General features: G+C 48.0%; 1 protein-coding gene across 7 annotated transcripts in view; it reads left to right on the top strand.

The window, feature by feature from the left end:
• Positions 1–14,123: 14,123 nt before the first annotated feature.
• TRAPPC9 (trafficking protein particle complex 9) overlaps positions 14,124–23,880 on the top strand; it is a 538,722-nt gene continuing 528,965 nt past the window's right edge. For 2 of the 7 annotated variants that reach the window (XM_027598898.2, XM_027598866.2), the window contains exons 1-2: positions 19,517–19,668; positions 20,518–21,111. In XM_027598898.2, the coding sequence (XP_027454699.2) occupies positions 19,577–19,668; positions 20,518–21,111 (686 nt within the window). In that variant the 5' untranslated portion in view covers positions 19,517–19,576. Of the gene's footprint in view, positions 14,249–19,030; positions 19,241–19,516; positions 19,669–20,517; positions 21,112–23,530; positions 23,642–23,880 lie in introns of those variants that run through there. The other 5 variants (XM_027598876.2, XM_027598857.2, XM_027598890.2 and 2 more) reach the window with 4 other exon arrangements.

Genomic DNA, 23,880 nt, shown 5'->3' with positions numbered 1-23,880 from the left:
CTCTCTTTTATGTTTTCTCCACCATTGTTCTGATTTGGAACAGAAGGGACATGTCAAAGCTTGAATTTACCCCCATCCTGACTGGAATTCCATTTCCCGAGAAGCTGTCTATATGTCACCAATGACCTGAAGACTTTTTGAAGAATTCTCAAAAATGACACGTATTCCTTTTTGGGCTTTATATAGATAGCTAAATGTTTTCAACTTAAGTAGTTGCAAAAGATGTAAATCCTAGCATTTATAAATACTGCAATTTTAATGTAAAAGTGTTACTTTTAAACTGTATCCAAGGGGGAATGTAAATACCATGCTACTGTAACCCATTAGAAACATACATGTACAAACTTTCCTTGAACCTTAAAGTCATATTCCCTGAGGCACCTGGGGGGCACAGTCGGTTAAGCATCTGACTCTTGGTTTTGGCTTAGGTCGTGATCTCAAGGTCATGAGATTGAGCCTTGCGTTGGGCTCCCCATGCAGTGTGGAGTCTGCTTCAGATTCTCTCTCCCTCTCCCTCTGCCCCCTCCTGCTTGTGCTCTCTCTCTCTAAAATAAATACATAAATCTAAAAAAAAAAAGGTCATATTCCCATTCTACTTCCTGCACCAGATTTTATTTTATTTTTTTACTGATCATCTGACATATTTCCTTTCGATAAAAATATCTACACAAATTGAAATTTAAAAAAAAGAAACTTCTGAAGCCCACAAATTCTTAGAATGTTTTTCTTCTTTGTTGATTTATCATTAGAGTTATTATTGGCACATAATTGACCAAAACATCACAAATATACTATAAATTTTGAGAAACATTAAATTGACATAAAAGTTTTTTTGAAAATAAATCTCATAATAAAATAAATGTGTTAGTTATTTTATGAATCTGTAAATACTTTTCTTAAAGTAAGCTCTGTGCCCAACGGGGGACTTGAACTCATAACCCCAAGATCAAGGGTCGCACACTCCATCGACTGAGCCAGACAGGTGCCCCATATATTTTTTGCTTGAGTGAGAGAGATTGAGCACCAGTCCTACCCCTCGTTTCAGTTTTTGCATGTAAATGTTGAGAAACAGTCAGTAGATGGTCAGTGCCTCTCAAGTCTCTGGACATCTATAACAAAAATCAAATGGTGATATAAAAAATCATTTATAGTGATTTATCAACTAACAACTCAGCAGGACTTCCTTCAGTTTCATTGAAAAAAAATAAAGTAGTCAGTTTGCAAATGATTTGTTACCTGGTCATCAAAATCATTCATGCACTGAATTTCTGGGCAGAACACCAAGAGTTCAAAATTTCAGGGTAGTACTACCAAGAATTAGCACATGACTCTTAAATGTACTTGTTACTCTTTGACTAAGAGGCATCCCATGTAACACAGCATAGTCAGAAGAAGCTGGGAAAATTGAAATACTGTTAATTCCAGCTCATCTTTGCCAAGTAAAAACAATTAATATTAATTTACTGTGTCCAATAATATTTTTGGAAATGTTCATGAAAATAATTGTCTACTGAGTCTGAAGAATGGCTATGAAAATTTTTATAAAGTAACCTATGTCGGGGCACCTGGGTGGCTGAGTCGTTAAGCGTCTGCCCTCGGCTCAGGTCATGATCCCAGGAGTCCTGGGATCGAGCCCACCATCGGGCTCCCTGCTCGGCGGGAAGCCTGCTTCTCCCTCTCCCACTCCCCTGGCTTGCGTTCCCTCTCTTGCTGTGTATCTCTCTGTCAAATAAATAAATAAATTCTTTAAAAAAAAAAGTAACCTATGTCTACATGTAACACTGAGCTGTCAGAAGCAAAGTGAAATTCTTTTTGCAAAAAGAAACTTGACCTTTTCTTCATTGAAATCATGCAAAATATGCAAATGAGTTACAGTCTGAGCTGGTGGGGAGGGGAGAGAGTAAAAATAACTCAAACCCTTTTCCCTGCTGAGAACAGTAAAAACAAATGAAAGGCTTTGTAGAAAATTGTTTCTCCCCAGCACGCGTTTTACACATCTCCAAAGTTCTAATTGTAAGAAAGAATTACCCAACGTTTAGAAATGAGGCAGAGAGTTTACCATTTGCTTGTTCAGAAACCTGCTGAGTGTGAGTAGGTTTAGTCACGTGGTGGAATTTGGGGCTTTAATCAAGTTCTAAGGGCAGGTGTTCAATTCTAGAAATCTGAGAGAGATGCAGGATTCTTGGCAAACGAATGTTGTGTCCTAGAGATGCAAGTAGGAAGATTACAATCCAAACCTTACAACTTTGTTTCGTATTCATTTTGCAGTCTTGTTTCTGTATTAATTCTTCCAGGGGGTATATATTTGCTTCTCCTTCTCATGGCCTTTTTTTGAAACAACTTTATTAGTCTGCGGTCTCCCTCACCTAGCAGCTAAGTTTGAAACAGCTTTATTTTGTATATTTGCTACCAACTTTATTGAATACCTTATTACATGTAACAAAATGTACCCATTTAAAGGTAGAATTCAAGGAGAGTTGAATTGAATGTACACACCAGCATAGCCACTGGCACAAAGTACAGACATTTCCATCAACCCAGAACGGCCCTGGGCCCCTTTCTAGTCAACTCCAATCTGGGCCCCAGGCAACACATGATCCTTCTGTCATGGTAGGTGAGACTCGTCTTTTCCAGAGTCTCATATACATGAAGTCATCTACTCTTCTATGTCAGACTTGCTCTCACCGGCGCCCTGAGGGGGGTCCGCAACACGGCAGCACAGATCAGTGGTTTGTCCCTTCCTAGGCTTTTTCGTGTCCCGTTTTCCTGTTATTTCCCATTTGTGACAATTAAGAGTGAAGCCGCTGTAACCTTCACAGACAGAAGTCTTCGCTCTTCTTCCTAAGAGGGGAATGACTGGATCATCCAGCAAATGCATGTGTGTGGCATGGAAATTGCCAAACCTTACACTGGAGCCTTGGTACCACGTTATATTCCTGCTCAAAACATTTCTCTTGTTGGGAAGCCTGGGTGGCTCAGCCAGTGAAGCGTCTGCCTTCGGCTCAGGTCGTGATCCCAGGGTCCTGGGATCAAGTCCCGTGTTGGGCTCCTTGCTCAGCAGGGAGTCTGCTTCTCCCTCTGTCTGCCGCTCCCCCTGCTTGTGTACAATCTCTCTCTGATAAAAAAAAAAACACAACAACTTCACAACGTTTCTCTTGTTAATCTTTTGCCGGTCTGATGTACAGCACCCCCGGCCAGGACCTAGTAAGGGGAGAGAAGAGGTTTGCGTTCTTCCCTGACACAGGCAAGCCGGGGGGCTGAGCCTGGGAACTCACAGGCAACTTGGGGGTAGCTCTCCCCAGCTCTCGCCTTTCCAGTCTCTGTCTCCTCAACAGTAGTGAAGCTGCAGTCTTTGGGTGAGCCCCTCTGGGCACTCCAGGCAGGAGGTGGGTGATCCCGCAGAGCGCCTCCTTCCTCTTCGGCCCGCACTGCCTGTGGCCCAATGTCTGAACACAGGTTCTTTTTTCCTCCCAGTTTTCTAGTTGTGGACAGTGGGAGGGTCCACCTGAATGCCGTTATTCTCCCTATATTTGCTTTTCACTTTTTGAAAATTACACTTTTGCGTAATTGTTAGATACGGAGCTAAGGCATGGGGCTTTGCCATGAAGCAGTGTCGTCTCCCCTTTTGGCATTATCTACAGTTTCTCTCGGCTCTTACAGACTCTCCCTCGGGTGAGGGTGAGATTCTATTCTCCCACCACAGAGGTAGTCTCAGGGAAATCAATTTAATGAAAGCGTGCATGCGGACACTGGGATTTTCAATGGGGAAATTGAGGCCCTTAAGACGAGACAATGCATAGCGTTCTAAGTATAGTGTATGTCATGTTTTAAGTACTTCGTAAGTGGTAGCTATTATTAGTTCCACATGATAAGGTGGGTGAGCTTTATGTGAATGACTACCTTCTTTGTAGCATGCTACTTTATCGCATGAGGCCCCTGGGGTCTCTATGTTATCCTTGCTGGCCCAAGGTTTCTGATTCAAGCCTGCTCTCCCTGGGCTACGGCCCGTATTCTAACATCATTGTGTTTTAATTACGTAACAACCTTCCACAGAAGCCCTTACCAGTCCTGGTCCCTGAGCTAGAGACGAAGCTCGTAGACCCACACATGGGTCAGAGACTTGTCAGTCACGGCACAGGGTGGGGGTGGGTGGCGAGTCTTACAGCAGAGAGACACAACAGGGTGGAGGGAGCCCTGAGGACAGAGTCACTTCCTTTGCTTAGGGAGTCAGGGCGGCTGCACAGGACAAAGGACTTGAATTCAGATTGAAAGAGTGGGTAGAAATTTGGCAATGGACATTGTAGGGAACAGAAAGAACAGCACATGTGAGAGCTCAGAAGTGTGGGAAGAATGACATCCAGAAAACTGAACCATGGGGTGAGGCTGGACTGGTATAGACAGGGAGCAATTTTCTTTAAACAACTTTATTGAGATCTAAGTCACAAGGCACCCAATGCATCCATTTGAAGAGTACCGTTCATTGGTTTTTAGTATGTTCAGAGTTGCACGCAACCATGAGGAGCCATTTTTGAAGCCCTTGTAAGGTCCTCTTGAAGGTGGTGCTCCTGGGGCTCCCTGAAGTGACTTTTAGGGGTTGTATGGGTACATAAGGACTCACTAGGAGAAGCTGTGACAACATTTGGGTCCGGGCAGGAAAGAAAAGGGGCAGCAGCAATCCTTGTGCTGAGCAAAGTAGAACTCTAGCAGTGTTCCCCGGGGATTGTAAAGGAGGGAAGGAGACCCCCCAGGCCCCCCACCACAAGCCACAGCTTCTATAACCCGAGGCTGTGTCTTAACGGTCAAAGAAAAGGGGACACCGAGAGCGTGGCCCTGGACCAGGCTAGGCTCCCAGAAGTCCTCCCCTCTGGGAGCCTCAGGAGGCTTAACTGAACCAGGCAACTTGTACTGAACAGATTTCTTAAGCTGCCCCAGCCAGCGATGATCTTGATGAAAAGATGATGGAAGGAAATTGGCTTGCACGTACAAGCTGTTCTTTCCTTTCTGAGGCCATGGAACTAGCTCCTCTCCAAACCTGACTATGCTTTTAAAAATACACATTTTAAGGCCACACCTCTGGCGTTCTCATTCAGTACCTCTGAGTCAGGCCAGGAAATCACGGGTGTATTTTTAACTGCTTGGACTTTCTTTGGAATTCTCTTTTTAATGATTTTTCAACGACTGCAAACTTAAGTCTCAAGTACAGTACAGATAACTTATTCCTGAGCCAGTTTCGTGTAAGTGGCTGACCTGTTGTCCCGATACCCCTAAAGAAGTTAGTGTGTGTTTTCCACAAACCAGGACGTTCTCCTGCTTGACCACAACACAACCATCTACATCGGGACATTAGCACTGATAATGTTAGTATCATCTGATCCTCAGACTGACTCCAGGCAAGTCACCAGCTGTTCCTTTTCTTATTCTTTTTTGTTTCTTTGTTTCTTTGTTTCTTTTTTTTTTTTTTTTAAGCAGAATGATCTAGTCCAGGATCATGTGTGACTTTATTTGTCCTGTCCATTCTTCTCTAATCTGGAATGGTTCCTCAGTTTGTCCTTGACTTGCAAGACCCCGACACTTGCTTTCGAAGATCACAGGCCAGCTATTTTGTGGAATGTCCCTAATTTTGGCTTATCTGCTGTTTCTTCATGATTAAATCCAGGTCACGCATCTTTGGCAGGGATATCACAGAAGTGATGCTGTGTTCTCTTCACTGCATTCCGTCAGGTGGTGCATGATTTAGATTTGCCCCATTAGCCTTGATTCAGTTTGATCTGAATCCTCTTTTAAATTTTTTTTAAAGTAATCTCCGTTCCCAACGTGGGGCTCAAACTCAGGACCCTGAGATCAAGAGTCACATGCTCTACTGACTGAGCCAGCCAGGTGCCCCTCCTCTTTTTTTTTTTAATTGAGTTATAATTGACTTATAATATTGCACGTAAGTTTAAGGTGTACAACTTAATGATACACCTACATATTGCAATGGGATTGCTACTGTTGTGTTAGCTAACACATCCCATCCCGTAATTATCATTTCTTTTTTCTTTGGTGGGAACACTTATGATCTAGTTTCTCAGCAACTTTGAAGTATATAATACAGTATTGTTGACTATAATCAACTTATTCATCTTCTAATTGTATGTTTGTACCCTTTGACCAACATCTCTGCAATTTCGCCAACCCCAAGCCCCTGGTAGCCACCATTCTACTGTTTCTGCAAGTGATATGAATCCTCTTTCTCTGCTTCAGAGAAAGAAGTAAAGAAATGGCATAGGTATGGATAATTGAGGTTAAAAATACCCTTCCACTTGATCAGTGTGTTTTGAATAATTCAATCGACGTTATTTGAGTAATTCAGAAAAATCCTGTATCAAGTTGTCAGAGAGCAGAGACATAGCCTCAGTCTTTCCTTTAAAAATTAGCCTTCGTGCTTGGGGCACCCGGGTGGCTCAGTCAGTTGGTGTCCGACTCTTGATTTTGGCTCAGGGTCGTGGTATAAAGCCCGCCTTGGGCTCCACGCTCAGTGGGGAGTCTGCTTGGGATTCTCTCTCTCCCTCTTCCTCTGCCCCTCCCTGCTCCCTGCTCTCTCTCTCAAATAAATAAATCTTTAAAAAAAAATTAGCCTTGGGGCGCCTGGGTGACTCAGTCCTTAAGCGTCTGCCTTCAGCTCAGGTCATGATCCCAGGGTCCTGGGATGGAGCCGCACATCGGGCTCCCTCCTCAGCAGGAAGCCTGCTTCTCCCTCTCCCACTCCCCCTGCTTGTGTTCCCTCTCTCGCTGTGTCTCTCTCTCTGTCCAATAAGTAAATAAAAATCTTTAAAAAATTAGCCTTAATGCTGTAATATTTAAGGCATAAAGAATACTATATCTTGAATTATAATAACTTCATATGTAATACACAACATATATTTCCAAGTGGATTATTATATTTTATTTTATATGTAACACAAAAAATAAAAAATATGTAATGTAATGTAATATAATATGAATTCTCAAACCACCTAGTTTGAGAATTAAGCCAATGCCAATTCAGCTAAATCTCTTGTGAATTCTTCCCTAGCTTGTCTATTTTGAATTTGCCCAGAACTGACTGACCTAGGCTCCCCTGACAAACTGACAAAATCCAAGGTTTTGGAGGCAATTTAAGGCAATTAGATTCTAACTCAGGCCAGACAAGGGTGTTTGGTTTTGGTTTGTTTTTTTTTTTTGAGGAGCTACTTAGCTTGTTCCACCATCTGGTGGTCATACGTGGAATTGCAGCTACTCCTGTTGCCCCTTCTCAGGATTTTTCTTTAAAATTTTTTTTTTCCTTGGGGCACCTGGGGGGCTCAGTTGGTTGGGCATAGGGCTCTTGGTTTTACTTCTAGTGGTGATCTCGGAGTTGTGGGATCAAGCCCCCCATTGGACTCTGCGCTCAGTGGTGGAGTCCGCTTGGGATTCTTTCTCCGTCTCCCTCTGTCCCTCCCCTCATTTACGGGTGCGTGCCCTCTCTCTCTCTCTCTAAAATAAATAAATCTTAAATTTTTTTTCTTGGGGCGCCTGCGTGGCTCAGTCGTTAAGTGTCTGCCTTTGGCTAAGGTCTTGATCCCAGGGTCCTGGGATCGAGCTCCACATTGGACTCCTTGCTCCGCAGGAAGCCTGCTTCTCCCTCTCCCACTCCCCCTGCTCGCGTTCCCGCTCTCGCTGTCTCTCTCTGTCAAATAAACAAATGAAGTCTTTAAAAAAAAAGAAAAAATCATAAAAAAATTTTTTCTTAAACTTTATTTTGAAATGTAAAATCTGAGAGGGGGCAGGGCAGCCATTGAGGGTCCTCAGCTGGGTCCTAGAGGTGCAGTTTAAAAAATGTTTTTAAAAATGTAAAATCTGATTTTCTTAAGTTGGATATATTATAACTGATCTTTAAATCTCTCTGGTCTTACAAGTGACAACCATGCGTTGGTGAGAACAGTAAGTATTAGCTGCTCACATTTATAACTCTTCAGTCTTACATGTATGTAGTGTGTGTGTGTGTGTGTGTGTGTGTGTGTGTGTTTGGAGATGTTTTTCTTTGTTAACTCCAAAACTTATTGCTAATATATGACAGCCACTGATGTAGATGCTAGCACGAAGAATAATCTCAATGTCAAATTAACAGTGTTTCTAACTATACTCTGTGAAACAGAAAATCTCTTTATTAATCTGTAAAAGAAAGAAGCCTAACAGAGTAAATAATACTTACTGATCACCTATTATCTGCTAGATGAATCCGTCATTTCTGAGAAAATGTCACAGCGGGTTTGCATTGTTTGAAATGTAGTAAATTGCAATCATTACCAAGCTGTGTGATAATCATTCTTGAGATTCCTGTGGATGTTAAATTCATTGGCGAAAGTTTGGTGGAAAAAGGATCATTATGTAATTTCAAAGTATCTTTTCACCAATTACTTATTAATCACAACAGAAGTCATCGATTTACAGCGGAGAGACAGCAGACTCCACCTTAGCCAAGTGATCAAAATTATCCCAATGGACAAACCAACAGTATGTGCCCACTGACATAACATACGCAGAGGGCTTAGCTTACATCATTTCTATGGCATTCTGCAAAAAATACATAACCTGAATTTAATCATGAGAAAGCATTAGAGGAACTCAAATTGAGGAACATTCTAGAAGATAGCTGGCTTGTATTCTTCCAACATATTAGAGTCATGAAAGAAAGGCTGAGAAACCGTTCCAGATAAAAGAATACTACAAAAGAACAACTGATTGCCACGTGTGGTCCTGGACAGGGGAAATAACTACAAAGCACACAACTGGGATGCACTTAGAAACCTCTATCCGTCTAGAGAATGATAAAACAAATTTGGCAAAAACGTTAATCGTTGGTGAATACTACGGGAGTTATTTTTACGGTTCGTGCCAGTTTTCCGTGACTTTGAAACCACATAAGAAAGTTAACCCAGACAAGTGTTCCCCCAGACAAGTTCTTTGAGGACCAAGAACCGGCCTCTTGAAAATGAAGTCACTGTGCGCAAACTTTTAAAAGGAAGAGTGCGGGAGCATGGCACGGTGGCCAGAGGAGAAACCCCGATCGGCCCCCCGCCCAGCACAGCCTGGGAAAGGGCGCGTGAGCCGAGGTTCAGGAGCAGGGCTGCGCCGGCTGGAGGCCCCTGCGCGGAGGGGAGCGCACGGAGAGCTCCAGCAAGCGCGGAAGGGCTCGGCTTAGGGGCCAACGAGAGAAGAGCCGCGGCTTTGCTCCGAGGAGGAAGTTGGGGCTCCAGCACCCAGCAGCCGGGTGGGGGGTGGGGTGGGGGCAGGCTTTCGGAGAGTCGCCCGGGCTGCAGGGCGGACCGGCGCAGGTGCCAGCGCTCCCCGGCATCGGTGTCTCCATGGGGGACACAGCCGGCGTCCCACGCGTATTCCTGGGCGGAATAACCGCGTGCACACAGGGAAGGCCTTGGGGCCCTTCCCACCCGCAGCGCCCCGGCCGCGCGCGGGGACTTTGGAGCCGCTGACGCACTCGGGACGCAGGCGAGGGGCTCGGTTTCCAGGGCGACGAGCGCGGAACCGCGGTCCTCGCGCTCAGGCCCGTGCGTCACTTCCGGCTGCTCGCCTCTGGCCCTCCCGCCTGTGGGGAGGTTCCGATTGGGAGCATCGCTCCTCGGGTAGCTGGGCTGTCGCAGGGGGGCTGGGAGTAGCCAACAGGACTCTGATTCTGCGGGAGGAGTTGTTGGGGTCGCAGGTGGATAGCTTCCGTCCCCCGACCAGTCGCTTTCAAATCCGCCCCCTGGGCTCCCCGGTTAAAGGGCGCCTAGCCGCTGCCAGATCTAGAGCATGCGCACTCCCTCCGACGCAGGCTCGGGGAATCCACTGCTCCGGGTTTTCCGCGCAGCCGGTGGGATAGCGGAGGGGCGGTTTGGGGGGCGTGGCTGGGGGCGTGGCGCGCGGACGAAGGCGTTGATTGGTCAGTTAGAAGCCCGCTGGGGGAGCCGCTGTCGACCTCTGGCGGGCTCTGCAGTTTCATTCATTCGTTCATTCACAGAATGGATTGATTCACTCAGCTTTCCCTGAGAGTACGTTGTGTCAGAGCTGGTGCTGGGCGCTGGGGATTCAGACAGAAGTCCAGGATCTGGCTGGCACTCCGCGCTTTTTCCCTCCTTCCTGTGCAACCTCACCGCATCTCTTCTGCACTCGTGCAAAGGGAGGTGACAGCCACCCCATCCTCCTGCAGGGACCTTACCTGAGAGCTCCTTACCCCGAAAGCAGCAGTTCCCCACGGAAAGGCCTGAGCTGGAATCCCGGCCAAGTGCGCAATGACTGAGCCACTTCCACTTGACGTTCACAGGTCTTTGCGGAGGGGTTGTGAGGTTTAAAATGAGCTTTGGTGCTTATCTTGGTGTGGAACCCCAGCTTTGCCCCTCGTTAGCTCGTGCGACTTTGGGCCCTTCAGGGAGACCTCTGGTGTCCAGCGCTGGCTAAGATCATTCTTAGCTGAATCGAGGCTGAATAAATCTAAGGGGAAGGATTTCGTAAACCCAAACCAAAATTTTGGCTCTAGATCCAAAGCACACTGTTCAACCAACATACTGGTGATAAAACTGACTTGTAAATACCCATTGTCTAATTCTCTGCGTTGTTTCTCAGTTGTTCCACACTCAGGAAGGGGAAAAAAGGAATGTTACTGCTTAGTCCCCTTAAATTAGAACAACCTACCTTATAAGGTCCTTGTGAGGATTAAATGAGAAATTTCTAATGACACACTGCACATTACCTGCCAGGTAAATAGTAGCTACCATGATTGTATTATTTTGAGGGAAGAGATGTGAAAGACCCACTCAATTGGTTGGTTTTTAGCAGTATTAAATATATCTAGTTAAGTAAGTGAATCCCTTCCCGTTTAGCTTGAGCACTAGAAAGCCCAAGGGAGACATCGCAAAGTATTTGTGTAGACTGCAGGGTAGAAGAGAGCCCTACAACATGGAAAGGAGTCAGAAACCCTACATAATACTTTTGGGGGTTCAGAAATCCTGAGGGATGATGGATTTTGCCCAAAGTGCCCCAAATGTCACCCAACCAGAACACTTTTAGTCAGGACACCAGGCATAAACTGGGATTGTTTCAGGCAAATCAAGATACATGGTCACCCTATCCCAAAGCTATACAAGTAGCATGTGACATCATTAAAATGGAACTTCAGTCTGTCCCACTGTGTCTCCAAATGTTTTCTCATACATGATTTTATTTAATCCTGGTGACAGCCTCATGAAGTGCTTACCCTCATTTTATGGTTGAAGACATTGAGGTTATGTAGGTGAGTGGTGGGGTAGGTGCTTTGTACTTGTGACTCATGTTCCAGTGACAATTCTCAACTCCACAAAGTCTCCTGGACATTGGTTCTCATCTTTGGGACTCCATGATTTGATTTCTCAGGGAAGCCTCAGATTCTGCCTCATTTTACTAGAGAAATTTCTTTTTTAAAAAAGGTTTTGTTTTGGGTGCCTGGGTGCCTCAGTTGGTTAAGCGACTGCCTTCGGCTCAGGTCATGATCCTGGAGTCCTGGGATCGAGTCCCGCATCAGGCTCCCTGCTCGGCAGGGAGTCTGCTGCTCCCTCTGACCCTCCCCCCCTCATGTGCTCTCTCTCTCTCTCTCAAATAAATAAATAAAATCTTTAAAAAAAATAAGAAAGGTTTTATTTTTATGTAGTCTCTACACCCAGTGTGGGGCTAGAACTCACGACCCCAAGACCAAGAGTCACATGCTCCACCGACTGGGGCAGCCAGGCGCCCCAACTGAAGAACTTTCTATTAGAGCTCTATGTCATCGAACTTTCCACCCCATTAGGACTTTTGTAGAGGGGATCTTGTGTGGGTGTGAGGTTGGACCTGATTATTTTAGAGGCTCCTTCCAATCCAACTTGAAGTGTCTACAAACTCCTTGAGGGCAGGTTTTGCTATATTCTTTGAATTCTGAACATTCAGATGAGACGCACAGGAAATGTTAAAGCTATGAAAGGTGAATAACTCCAGGAGTAAGACAGCCCTGGATACCCCCATGGATCAGTTTAATGCAAGCCCCTACCTTCTCTGAGCCTCAGTCTTCTCATTGGTAAAAATACAGGATAGTCTCTTCTCTCTCACAGATTTGCTGGAACAATAAAATAAATTACTGTGAGTACATTGTAAACAGAAACACTGTCCTAAAATAGCAATGTTTCCTTTTGCCAGCTTTCAATATTGCTTTCTAAATTGCTTGCCTTATCCATTTATAAAGAGAATAGGAACAAGGAAGGACTATGGAAAGAGCACAGGCCATGGAGTCAGACAGCCCTGGATCTGAATCCCTAAATAACACCAGCCACTTGTGTAACCCCAGCCAAGTGCTGTGTCCTTTCCGGGCCTCAGCACTAAGAATAGCTACCCTTGCATGGATCTTAGGAAGATAGTGTGAGCTAAGTAGTGGAGCTCTGTTCCTGGCACACAGACCTCCATCAAGGGTGGCCTCTCGTAATGTCTGTTTTTTATAACTGTCAACCTGAATTCTTAATGCCACGGAGCAGCCCCTGTGGGCATCCTTTTGTGGAGTGTTGGAGGCACTCTCCCTCAGTCTCTGGGCAACTCTCTTTTTTAGTATATGTGCTGCAGAAGCGAGCACTCTGGGCGACTCTCTTGAAAACACTTCCTGTCTCTCTGGCATGCTGAAAATCTGCTTCACCTGCTTTGCCCTGAAGATGTGTTCTGCTTATAACTCATTCCTGCTCTTTGGGAAACGATTCAATAAAAAATTGGTTTTCCACTGACCCTGGGCAGGGAGGAGGAATAGCTTATTATTATTTTATAAAAAATATGAATAATAAAATAAGTCCTAAAACAGCACTGCACACATAGCAAAGAGTCAATAAATGCTTGCTGGCTTAAAGCAAACGTGATGACTCAGTTTTTTCGTGTCTGTTGTATTTGCTGAGGGGACAATTCTTGTCTTCTGTTGATTTTTTTTTTTTTTTTAAGTAGGGTCCATGATCATCCGTGGGCCTTGAACTCAGGACCCTGAGATCAAGAGTTGTATGTTCTACCGACTAAGCCAGTCAGGCGCCTCTAAAAACACTTTTTTTTTTTTTTTTAAGATTTTATTTATTGATCTGACTGAGAGAGACACAGCGAGAGAGGGAACACAAGCAGGGGGAGCGGGAGAGGGAGAAGCAGGCCTCCCACTGAGCAGGGAGCCTGATGAGGGGCTCCATTCCAGGACCCTGGGATCACGACCGGAGCCGAAGGCAGGCGCTTAATGACTGAGCCACTCAGGCGCCCCTAAAAACACTTTTTATTTGAAAAAGAAATACATGTAAACAGAACACAAAGACGCACAAGGGAAACAGCGTCTTCCTCCACCATCCTGTTCTCTCAGCCCTTTCTGGCGATGACACTGTTAACAATGTCTTGTGCATCTTTCCAAATGTGCTATGGACGCTTTAAGGTATGTATGTAAATTCCGGTTCAACACAGAGAAGTTCAAATCCTGGCTTCTGTCCTCGGGAAGAGCTGTTCCCCACCTTCCCTCTGGGTGGACGGCTGGGGCCCTCCAGGCCGGGAGTGGCTCCACCCACGAGAGATGGGGATCAGGCTCTGGTCCCCATCGGGCTCTGACCCTCCGGCGCGCGCCCCCGCCCAGCCCCCACGGCTGCGCGGATAAAGCGCGCCCCGGAGGCACGCCTAGCCTGCAGAAGGGGCTCTTATTCAGCCCCCGGGAGTTCTGAACATTAGCGAGCACGCCTGTGGGTGCTTGGTCTCCGGGGCGACAGGGAGCCTGCTGGGGTCGCGGGCGGCGACTCCCCAGGGGTCTTGCAGGTTCCCCCCTCCCCCACCCCACTCCTCCGGGTGCTGAAATTCGACCGGCGCGCCTTGAGGGGTTAGAAAGCGGCGCGGAGACAGGGCAGGCCCCTCCCTCGGCGTGCACCGCCCCAGGAGCCGAAGCTTTTCTGCGTCTCCTCCCCTCCCTCCCCTCCCCTCCCCTCCCTCCCTCCCTTCCCTCCCCTCCCTCCCCTCCCTCCCCTCCCTTCCCTCCCCTCTAGTCCTCCTCCCCGGCCTTCCCCGCGTTCCTCCCAAAACCCGGAGCGGAGCTCGGGCCCGGAGCGGCTCCGAGCATGCGCAGGAGGGTGCCGGCGCAGCCGCCGGTCGGAAGCGCCAGCTCTGAGTAGGGGGAGCGGTCGCAGAGGCTGCTCGGCCCCGCCGCCTGCCAGGCAGTTGGCTCCCGCTCCGGGCCCGGGCCGCCGGCTGTGTAAGTGCGAGGTGGGGGGCTCCGGGCCGGGGGTCGGCCGGCTGCGGGAGGGCTGCCTGTGTGTGGCGGCGAGCGAGGGCGAGAGGCAGCCCGCACCTGCCCGGGCCGGGGTCCACTTCGCACCCGCCCCAGCCTGCCCGGCGCCCGCCGCACACCTGCCGCCCTGGGGCCTCGGCCCTTGCTCCCTGCGGCGCGCGGCGGCGGCCCCCTCCCCTATTCCGCCCGCCGCGTCCTGGCCCCCGGGCCGCGTGGGGTCGGGGGACCCCCGGCGCACGCTGGTCTCCCTGCAGGGCGGCCCGGCCGGCCCGGGGCTACCCTCCTGTCCCTGTCCTCTTCGCTCTCCTCCGGGTTGAGAGTGCCCGAGACCCAGCTCAGCGGCCCCAGGCGCCGGGTCCTGAGATGAGAGCCTCTGTGGTCAACTCCAGCTGACCCCACGGGGGTCGTGGGGAAGGAAGCGTGCCAGCGCTGTGTTTGCCTGTGGCCATCTCCGTCTCGCGACCCGCCGCCGCTGCACCTTGTCACTGCAAATGCCCTCTAACGCACACTTTTCTGGTGTTCAGATAGGGTGCTTGTTGAATTCACGTGTTTTTATAGAGAGAGGGGTTAAAATGTTGAAAGCAGGGCTCGCTTTAGTTAAAAATGAGCTGAAGGCAGGGGGCTGTGACATCCTCCTTCCATCAGCCCCCCTCCCCCGAGTTTAAACTAGACGGTCCGTTTTTGAGAAATGGTTACAGTAACTTCCTCGTCCAGCCCAGCTAGTATTTGTTAACGTGAAAGGATAGGACTCCAGGCATGATGTTGGAGACCCAGGAATATTGCCATACTAAAGATCCGGCAAGGTTATGTTTGTTTTCCTTAAATTGTGTGGCGGACTAGTAGTATAGAGGGACAAGCGGTTGTCAAATATTTTTAAGAATAACTGCTTTATTGAGATATCATTCACATACCGCAAAATCTACCCTTTTAGAATGGACAGTGCCCTGGTGTTAGCGTATTCACAGTCGTTCAGACATCACTGTACCGGAACGTTTTTTGCCACTTCAAAAAGAAACTCCGTACTCATCGGCAGTCACTTCTTATTCTGCCCTGCAGCCCCTGGCAGCCACTAATTTACTTTCTGTCTCCAGGATTTGCCTGCAGTGGGCATTTCATATAAATGGAATCATACACTGTGGGGCCTTTTGTTATTCGCTTCTTTCACTGAGCATCATGTTTGCAAGGTTCATCCATGTTGTAGTAGGTATCAGTAGTTTGTTCCCTTGTATGGCTGAGCAGTGTTCTTTCCACATTTTGTCTATCTGTTCATTAGTTGATGGACAGTGGTGTTTCCACTCTTTGACTATTAAGAATAATGCTGCTATGAACCTTTGTGGACAAGTTTTTGTGGGGGCATGTGTCTTCAAATCTCTTTGGTATGTACCTAGGAGTAGAATTGCTGTTTATATGGTAGCTCTGTGTTTAACTTTTGGGGGGAGCTACCATGTTGAAGAAATATATTTTTGATTTTTTTTAATGATTTTATTTATTTGAGAGGAGAGAGAGAGCTAGAGAGCATGGGGGGAGGGGCAGAGGGAGAGGGAGAAGCAGACTCCCTGCTGAACAGGGAGCCCGATGCGGGACTCGATCCCAGGACCCCGGGATCATGACCTGAGCTGAAGGCAGTTGCTTAACCATCTGAGCCACCCAGGTGCCCCTATTTTTGATGTTTTAATGTTTGTATTAGTCTCAGAAACTAGAACTGGCTCAGTGCCAGGTCTTATTTTGTCAGCTTCTCCCTTGAAGAAACCAGTGGAAAAGGATGGACCCTGGCGCCTGGCTCCAGTTCATCAGCTACTGATTAGGAGACCTTGAACAGAATGAGCCTTATTTCATCTGTTCGATTGAAGATAGTGGTCTCATTTCTTAGGATTGATGGGAAGTCTAAGTAGGATACATTATAGAGAGCCCAGTGAATGTCCTCTTTCACCTTATATGAGACAGACTTCCTCCCATGTAAGATGCATATTTTGAATTTGGGGCAAAAGTGAACAAGAAGTTTGTGATACTGAGCTGCTTCAGGGAAAACTTGCTCGAGGTTGTAAGGTTTATTGACCCGTGGCACGGATTTGATTGCTGGTGTCTTTTTAGTGCCTAGTCAGAACTGGAAGGGACCCAGAGGGATCATTTAGTCCAGGGTGAGTTAGTTGTTTGGATTTCATAGATTTGCAAATTCCAGAAAACTGGAGGGTCAGTAATAGGGATGTCAATTTTAATTTTCGCCCAGACAGGACAATGGAAAAGTAACCACCATCTACTCTCACCAACATTTCAAAGCAAGAATGTTTTAATGTCAAAAAATGTGGAAGCTCATTGCCTAAACATAAATTACAATACTGGTTAATACTTATAAAGCACTTACCAAATATACCTAAGTTTAGTTTTATGAAAAGTTCATGCACTATTCTACTTTTTCTCATTTTACTTCAGACTAGAGAAATTGAGCATCTGTTCTGAGACCCGTGCCCAGGACCCGCTGTCCCCTATCTTCAGGTGGATCTGCAGCTGAATCCACTTGCCTCTTTGTGCGTCCCGTTTTCTTGCTCATAGAGGAAGGTATTTGCAGGACCAGCAGCATAGCCTACGGGTTGAGGACAGGGCAGAGTCTGGGCTCTAAAACTAGTTGATGTGCTGACCACTAGGCTGTGAGCTACTTGAAGTTGGACCTTCTCCCTTTTTTAACCCTTGAAAAAAAATTTATTTAAAGATTTTATTTATTTATTTATTTATTTATTTATTTATTTATTTGAGAGAGCACACTGAGGCAGAGGAAGAGGGAGAAGCAGGCTCCCCGCTGAGCAGAGATTCCCGATGCAGGACTCGATCCCAGGACCCTGGGATCATGACCTGAGCCGAAGGCAGACGCTTCACCAACTGAGCCACCCAGGCATCCCTAACTCTTGAAAAATTTTGAAATACAGACTATAGCAAAGGTATATGTGATGTTTATGTATAGTTTAAAGAATCACAAAACAAATGCCTCCACGTCTGCATTTGGCTTAACTTCCAAAGCCTGCTGTCTCACTCCTGAACTACACTCCTCTCTCAAGCAACCACTACCCAAATTTATTTTTCTTTATAGCTTTACTTTGTGTGTAAATATCCCTAAACAATACGTTGTGTAGTGTTTCCTGTTTTTGAACTTTATGTGAACGGAATTGTACACCTTCTACTAATCCATGACCTACTTTATTTGCCCATCACACTGTTGAGATTCAGCCACGTTCCCGCAGGGTCACTCTGGGCCATTCATGTTCTGGGTTCTCTAGTATTCCATTGCGTTGAAAGACCACAGTTTATTTGTCCACTCTCCTGACAGTGGACATTTGTGTTGTCTCTAGTTCTGGCTTCTAGGATCCTTTGTTGATGCCTCCTGCCATCCATATGCCAGAGTTGCTCCAGGAGGGAAGTTCCTGGGCGCAGGATGTACCAGTCCGTACGCCTGCTGTCTTAGGAGGGTTACTATGATCTATATCTTTGTAAACATTTGGTGTTTTTCATACTTAAAATGTTTTGTCTGTGGAGTAGCATGATTCACAGTAGCCCAAAGCTAGGAGCAGCCCCAATGACCTTTGATGAATGAATGAGTAAATAGTGTATCTGTACAGTGGGATATAAGCATCGAAAAAGAAGGAAATTTTGATCCACTACTACAACACGGATGAACCTTGAAGACCTGCTAGGTGAAATAAGCTCGTCACGAAAGGACACAGAATGTGTGATTCGACTTAGATGAGGGACCTAGAGCAGTTCAATTCATAGAGATAGAAAGTCAGAAGGTTTGCTGCCGGGGGCTGGGGAGAGCGGGTGTGGGGAATCATTGTTTACCGAGTACGGTGTCTGGTGGGGGAGATGGAGAACTTCTGGAGACGTTTGCATAGCAATGGGAATGTCCTTAATGCCCTAGAACTGTACACTTAAAAATGGTAAATCTCATGTATATTTTACCACAATACAATTTTTATTTTGTCGTTTTATTTTGGGTGTGAAACGGCCTGTCACTGTGACTTTAATTTGCTTTTTCCTGGTTGCCATCAAGGTGGGGCGTCCTTCTGTACCTGTCCTGGCTATTTGAGTTTTGTCTTCAAAGATGCCTCTTTGAGGGTTTTGCCCATATCCTGATTGGGTGATGTTGTCTTCTTCTTATGCATGGATTACCCATTGTCTTGTGTCATTTATTGGAGAGCCTGTCCTTTCCTGCCATGCCTACAGTGGCACCTTTGCCGTATTTCAAATTGCCGTGTACATGTGGATCTGGTTCTGGGCAGGATTACATTCCATTTTTCTTTTTATCCCTGGGCCAGTACTGTGCTGACTGTAGCTTTTTATTTGGTCTTTTGTCCCCCCACACAGAGGTACTGAAATATCATTTATATACCATACAGTTGACCCATTTAAATCTACAACTTAGTGGTTTTTAGTGTATTCACAGAGCTGTGCAGTCACCACCACAGTTTGGGACGTTTCATTGCCCTCAAAAGAAAGCCTGTTAGCAGTCGCAGGTGTATCTGGTCTTGCTCTTGGGGGGCGGGGAGGGGGGCACAAATGCCCCTCCTCAGTGGTGGTTCTTCAGAAGTTTCTTGGCTATTCTGGACCATAAATTAATTTGTTATATTCCACAAAAATTCTGGTAGGAGGTCTAATCAGAATAGCATTGAGTCTGTATATCAAACTGGGGAGAATTAACATCTGTCTTCTCTTTCTACTCGGGAATGTACCTGGGACGCTGTCTTTTCATCCATACAGAGCCTGGCACGTGGGAAGTCCTTACTAAATGTTGGGGATGTGAATGATGACATACCTTGTTCATTTCGACCAGAGCCTTTCACAAAAGAGAAAACCTCGGTGACCCTATGTGACTCACTTACGGTCTCATGCAGAATGACAGCCAGGGAGAGAAGCAACTCGATGGGCTCGGTGGCTGCAGTCGGTTCTCTGCCATGTGTTGCTAAGGAGGTAGCAGCATCCTTTTTGCTAATAACATCAGCGGCTCGGCTGCTTTAAATTTCATTAATTCGGACTTATCTGGAGACGGCTGTTCTTCGGTGGGCCTAGGTGTGATGTGTGCCGTGTTACTAAAGATCCGTATGTGGCGGCACTCGTGGCTCATGTCCTGCCTGGCCCAGTGTGCCCACTGAGCACGTGCTTGAATGGGGAAAGCCACAGTACAGGTTAGAATTTCCATTATGACTCAGAATTCCCAAGTTCTGTAACCTGTGGCACCTTGATATAGCCCACCTTCATTTTGGGTGCAAACATACTGAATAACTTGACGAAACCTCATCGCACAGTATGTGGAGGGAGGGCCTGTCTGCTTGTTCTCCTGGGCCTTGCGGAAGCTTCATCCGTCAGCAGGGCTCAGGGTTTGCTGGTGCTGCTACGAGGTGGGCCTTGTCCACGAGGCCTTCCCTCAGCCGCACCAGGCCCCCCTTTCCGTCTCTGCGCAGCGAAGGCCCGGACCAGATAAGTGTTCTGCAGTTGCTAAAAGCTGTGCCTTCTTTTGAGAAACACAGAACCTTAAATCTCTGCCTTCAGCCCCAACTCTTGAGGGTTTGAGAAGTCCCCCAGGGGCTGCCATACCTCTCTGTGGAGCATTGATGTGGGTGTGGTTCTTTCTGAGGGGGTGTAGAAGAGACTGTGCAGAGGATGGCTGCTGGGGGGGGGGCGGGGGCGGGCTGGCATCGTCCCTCAGAGCCCGAGTGTGCGGCCTGAACACTTCCTCTGACCGGGCCTCTCTGATCTTGACCAGTGATAAACCTCTCTCTGCTTCACGTTCTTCATCAGTAGAGTTGAGGTGGTGTCACAGAAAGGTTTAAATGAGATAACTACACGTAAACCATTTATGTCCCGGGGAGACTGGAGGTCAAATCCAGACCTTCTGATTCCACTGTGGTCCTTTTCGTTTTCTCCTGCTGAGGGGATGAGGGAGCGGTGCATCGATCAGGGAACGCTTTTGGGCCCCAACTCTCTGTCGGTACCCGGCTGGGTGTTGGAAATAGAAAACAAGAGACAACCCCTTTTCTGCGGGAGCTCAGGGCCTCATGCGGGAGCCGTGGTGTTGGGGAAGAGCCGTGGTAGCCAGGTGCAGAACTCCAGGGACGTGGTAGCCCACGGCTCTGCGCAGGGCGCACCCTGCCTCCCGGGTGGTTCACGTCAGAACCACCGCATCCCAGTGCGGGCCAACAGCCTTCGCAACCGTGTGCGCCTCAGATCCCCCATGTTCTCTTTGACAGAGTCTTCAAGATGAGTGTCCCTGACTACATGCAGTGCGCTGAGGACCACCAGACTCTCCTCGTGGTAGTGCAGCCTGTGGGCATCGTCTCCGAAGAGAACTTCTTCAAGATCTACAAGAGGATCTCCTCCGTGAGCCAGATCAGCGTGCGGGACTCCCAGCGGGTGCTCTACATCCGCTACAGGCACCACTACCCGCCCGAGAACAATGAGTGGGGCGACTTCCAGACCCATCGCAAAGTCGTGGGCCTCATCACCATCACGGACTGCTTCTCCGCCAAGGACTGGCCGCAGACTTTCGAGAAGTTCCACGTGCAGAAGGAGATCTATGGCTCCACGCTCTACGACTCCCGGCTCTTTGTCTTTGGGCTGCAGGGAGAGACCACCGAGCAGCCACGCACTGACGTGGCCTTCTACCCCAACTACGAGGACTGCCAGACGGTGGAGAAGAGGATCGAGGACTTCATCGAATCGCTCTTCATTGTGCTCGAGTCTAAGCGTCTGGACAGGGCCACTGACAAGTCCGGGGATAAGACCCCCCTTCTCTGTGTCCCGTTTGAGAAGAAGGACTTTGTAGGACTGGACACAGACAGTAGGTAAGTTTACCTGGGGGCCCAGAGGCTTTGTGCTTGGCTTGCTTCCTGACATCACGAAGGGGGAAGCAGGAGGTAGAATTTGATGCCACAGGGGGTAGACAGGTGCAGTCCGTGGTTTTCAGACTTCTAGAAACGGGACAGCCTTTGGTTAAGGGGAGTCCGTTTAGGGTTAGTGTGTGTACTTACTCCCGTTTCAGCCGGCCCTCTTTGTGGGACCCTCTGAGCTGCTGTCCGGGACGGTGGTCACCTGCGGCTCTTGCACACCAGAGAGCTGGCCTGTCTGAGCTGAGATGTGCTGTAAGTAAGAGGCACATCAGGTATTAAGACTTAGTATGGAAAAAAGAAAGAAAATATCTTGTTCATCTTTTTTACATGTCAAAATGATAATATTTTACATATATTAGGTTAAATAAAATATTAAAATTGGTTTCAGTTGTTATTTACTTTTTAAGATGTGGCAGCTAGAAAACTTTATGTACGTGGCTCACATTTTATTCCTGTTGGACAGCGCTGCCCTAGTGCACAGTTATGAAACTTTTATTCAGTCTCATCCCTTCGATTTATAGATGAGGTGCTGAGCCTGGAGAGGTGCTGAACTAGGAGCTAGCTGAGCGGAGCGCAAGCTGGAGCTCCTGTCTCCCGGGCTGGGCACTGTGCACGGGTCAGGCCCTTCTTCCCACCTGGTAGCTGCAGCGTCCCAGTCCTCGCTTACAGCCAGCCAAGGCGAGCGTCAGGGAATCAGCGATGCTACCAGGGACTTCCCAAAGAGCTCCTTCTGCACACGGCAGTGTGTTTATATTCTCTGTGTTATGGGGGGGTGTCAAATAGAGCAGGGAAAGGTCAGGCCTCACATTTCCTGAGATGAAGTCAGCAGCTGAGCTCTGCACCAGAATTGCAGATTACCCTCCTGTGCTCTATGCTTCCCCCCTCTGTCCCCTGCCCTGCCTCCCTGTATCGTGGCCGCTGTGGTGTCCACGCACAGAGGAGGAAGGTGCGTAGGTTTAGGTGGTGATGCTTTGCCTGGACGAGGTTCCCTTCTGCGAGGGAGAGTGGGGGCTTTGTGGCCTTGGGCACCGAGTCCCTCCTTCCCCTCCTGTAGAATGTGGATGTGGGTCTCGCAGGCGAGGATGGAGTGACCTCGTGTCCTGCTGGCAGATGCCCGCTGCAGAGTAGGTGCTCAGTGTGATGTTTCTGGAGTTTACCTGAGGTCAAACACTGACTTGCCATTTGTTGGTAAGTTGGAGGAGAAAATGTCACCGAATGAGAGAAACAGGCCCGGCCCAGCCCTGGGAGTGGGAAGCACAGAGTGGCCTAAGTTCCACCTGCTCTGGTGTGCTGTGGGGTCTGCACTAGTTTTCATTTCCTCACCACACGTGTGTGTGTGTGTGTGTGTGTGTGTGTGTGTGTGTGTGTGTGTGTGTGTGGCTAAGGAAAGGGCACGTTGCACCTACGATCTGTACTCAGTCCTCGCAGTGGCCCCAAGGTCAGCACGCCAGTGCTCCCCTTTCCCACCTTGGAGCTGGGGTGGTGAGGCGGACCAGCCCGGGCAGCCGCGAGGGGCAGCGCTGTGCCGCGCACCAGGCACTCTCCAAAGCCGGGCCAGAGCGGCCACCTGGTGACCTTCCCTTGCCGCACGGGGCCGCACCGCACATGGCCCCTGCACTCCCGAGCCACCGCAGCCTGTGGCGTGGGCAGGGACTGGCCTCTGCTACGCAAGGCACCAGTGACTTTTTTTTGGTCATTGACTTCTTGGCTTTGAGGTTGCAGACCCACCAGAGAATGCCGGCCTGTTTTTGCCATTTGAAATCTATGCTCAATTTGGTGGGAGTAACAAGACTGTCCTGGGACAGCATGCCAGCCCATACTGCCAGGGCAGTAATGTTACCAAGTCTTTACTGAGAGCCCCCATGTGCCCGGCATGGCTCTAGGCACTGGGAATCCAGCAGTAGATCGAACTGCCCTCCCGGTGGGACCATTCTGGTCTTGGCGTGCCGGAGACACTCAGCCAGCTTTTGAACTTATGTGACATAGTGACGCCAGTGACCTCAGATCAAATACACTCTCCCGTCATCCCTGCTGGTCCACTGTTGCTTTCACTCGTCTACAGTGCTCTCCTTTTTTAAAAACAATGATTTGGTGCAGACACAGAGCCCAGCTCTGTCCCACAGCTCTTGGTAGGAGTGTCCAGCTTGAAATGGGACCGTAGTTCGCAGCTCACAAGGAAACGTCTAGGTGGAGGCCGAGGTTTGGGTGGTGCGCTGATCACGTCCATAGGCCCCGTGGCAGATTTGGCCACTGCAGGCCCCACAGCTCCCCAGAACACGAGGTGTGGGCGTATTTCACTAGAATGTTCACATGTGTCCCACACCTCGAAAGCCCACGGGAGATGCCTTGGACATGCAGTGTTATAGCTGTCAAAGTGATTTCTGTTCTTGTGTGTTTCTAATTTTTGCTTGTTCCTCTCTTCTTTCCTTTTCCTTTTTTTTTTTCTATCATACCGCCCTGTGAGTATGTTGTTGGGTCTGAAAAGGTAGGCTGTGAACACACCGCATTGAAAGTAGCTAGATCTCCCTGTGTGCTGCCTTCACCGCTTGAAAAACCAAAAACTTACTGCTGCCTGGATCCATATATTACCCCAATCATCTTTTCATTTTTTAATTTAAAAAATATTTTGCTTTCTTAAGCACGTAACCCATTGTTGTTTGATATCTGTTCAAATATCTGCTTTGGGGAACTTGTTTGGTCTTACTTAGTATTTGGTGGCAAACG

This window comes from Zalophus californianus, chromosome 4 (assembly GCF_009762305.2).
Source record: "Zalophus californianus isolate mZalCal1 chromosome 4, mZalCal1.pri.v2, whole genome shotgun sequence".
In the NCBI taxonomy this organism is placed as follows: Eukaryota; Metazoa; Chordata; class Mammalia; order Carnivora; family Otariidae; genus Zalophus; species Zalophus californianus.
This window is presented reverse-complemented; position numbering and strand designations above follow the sequence as displayed.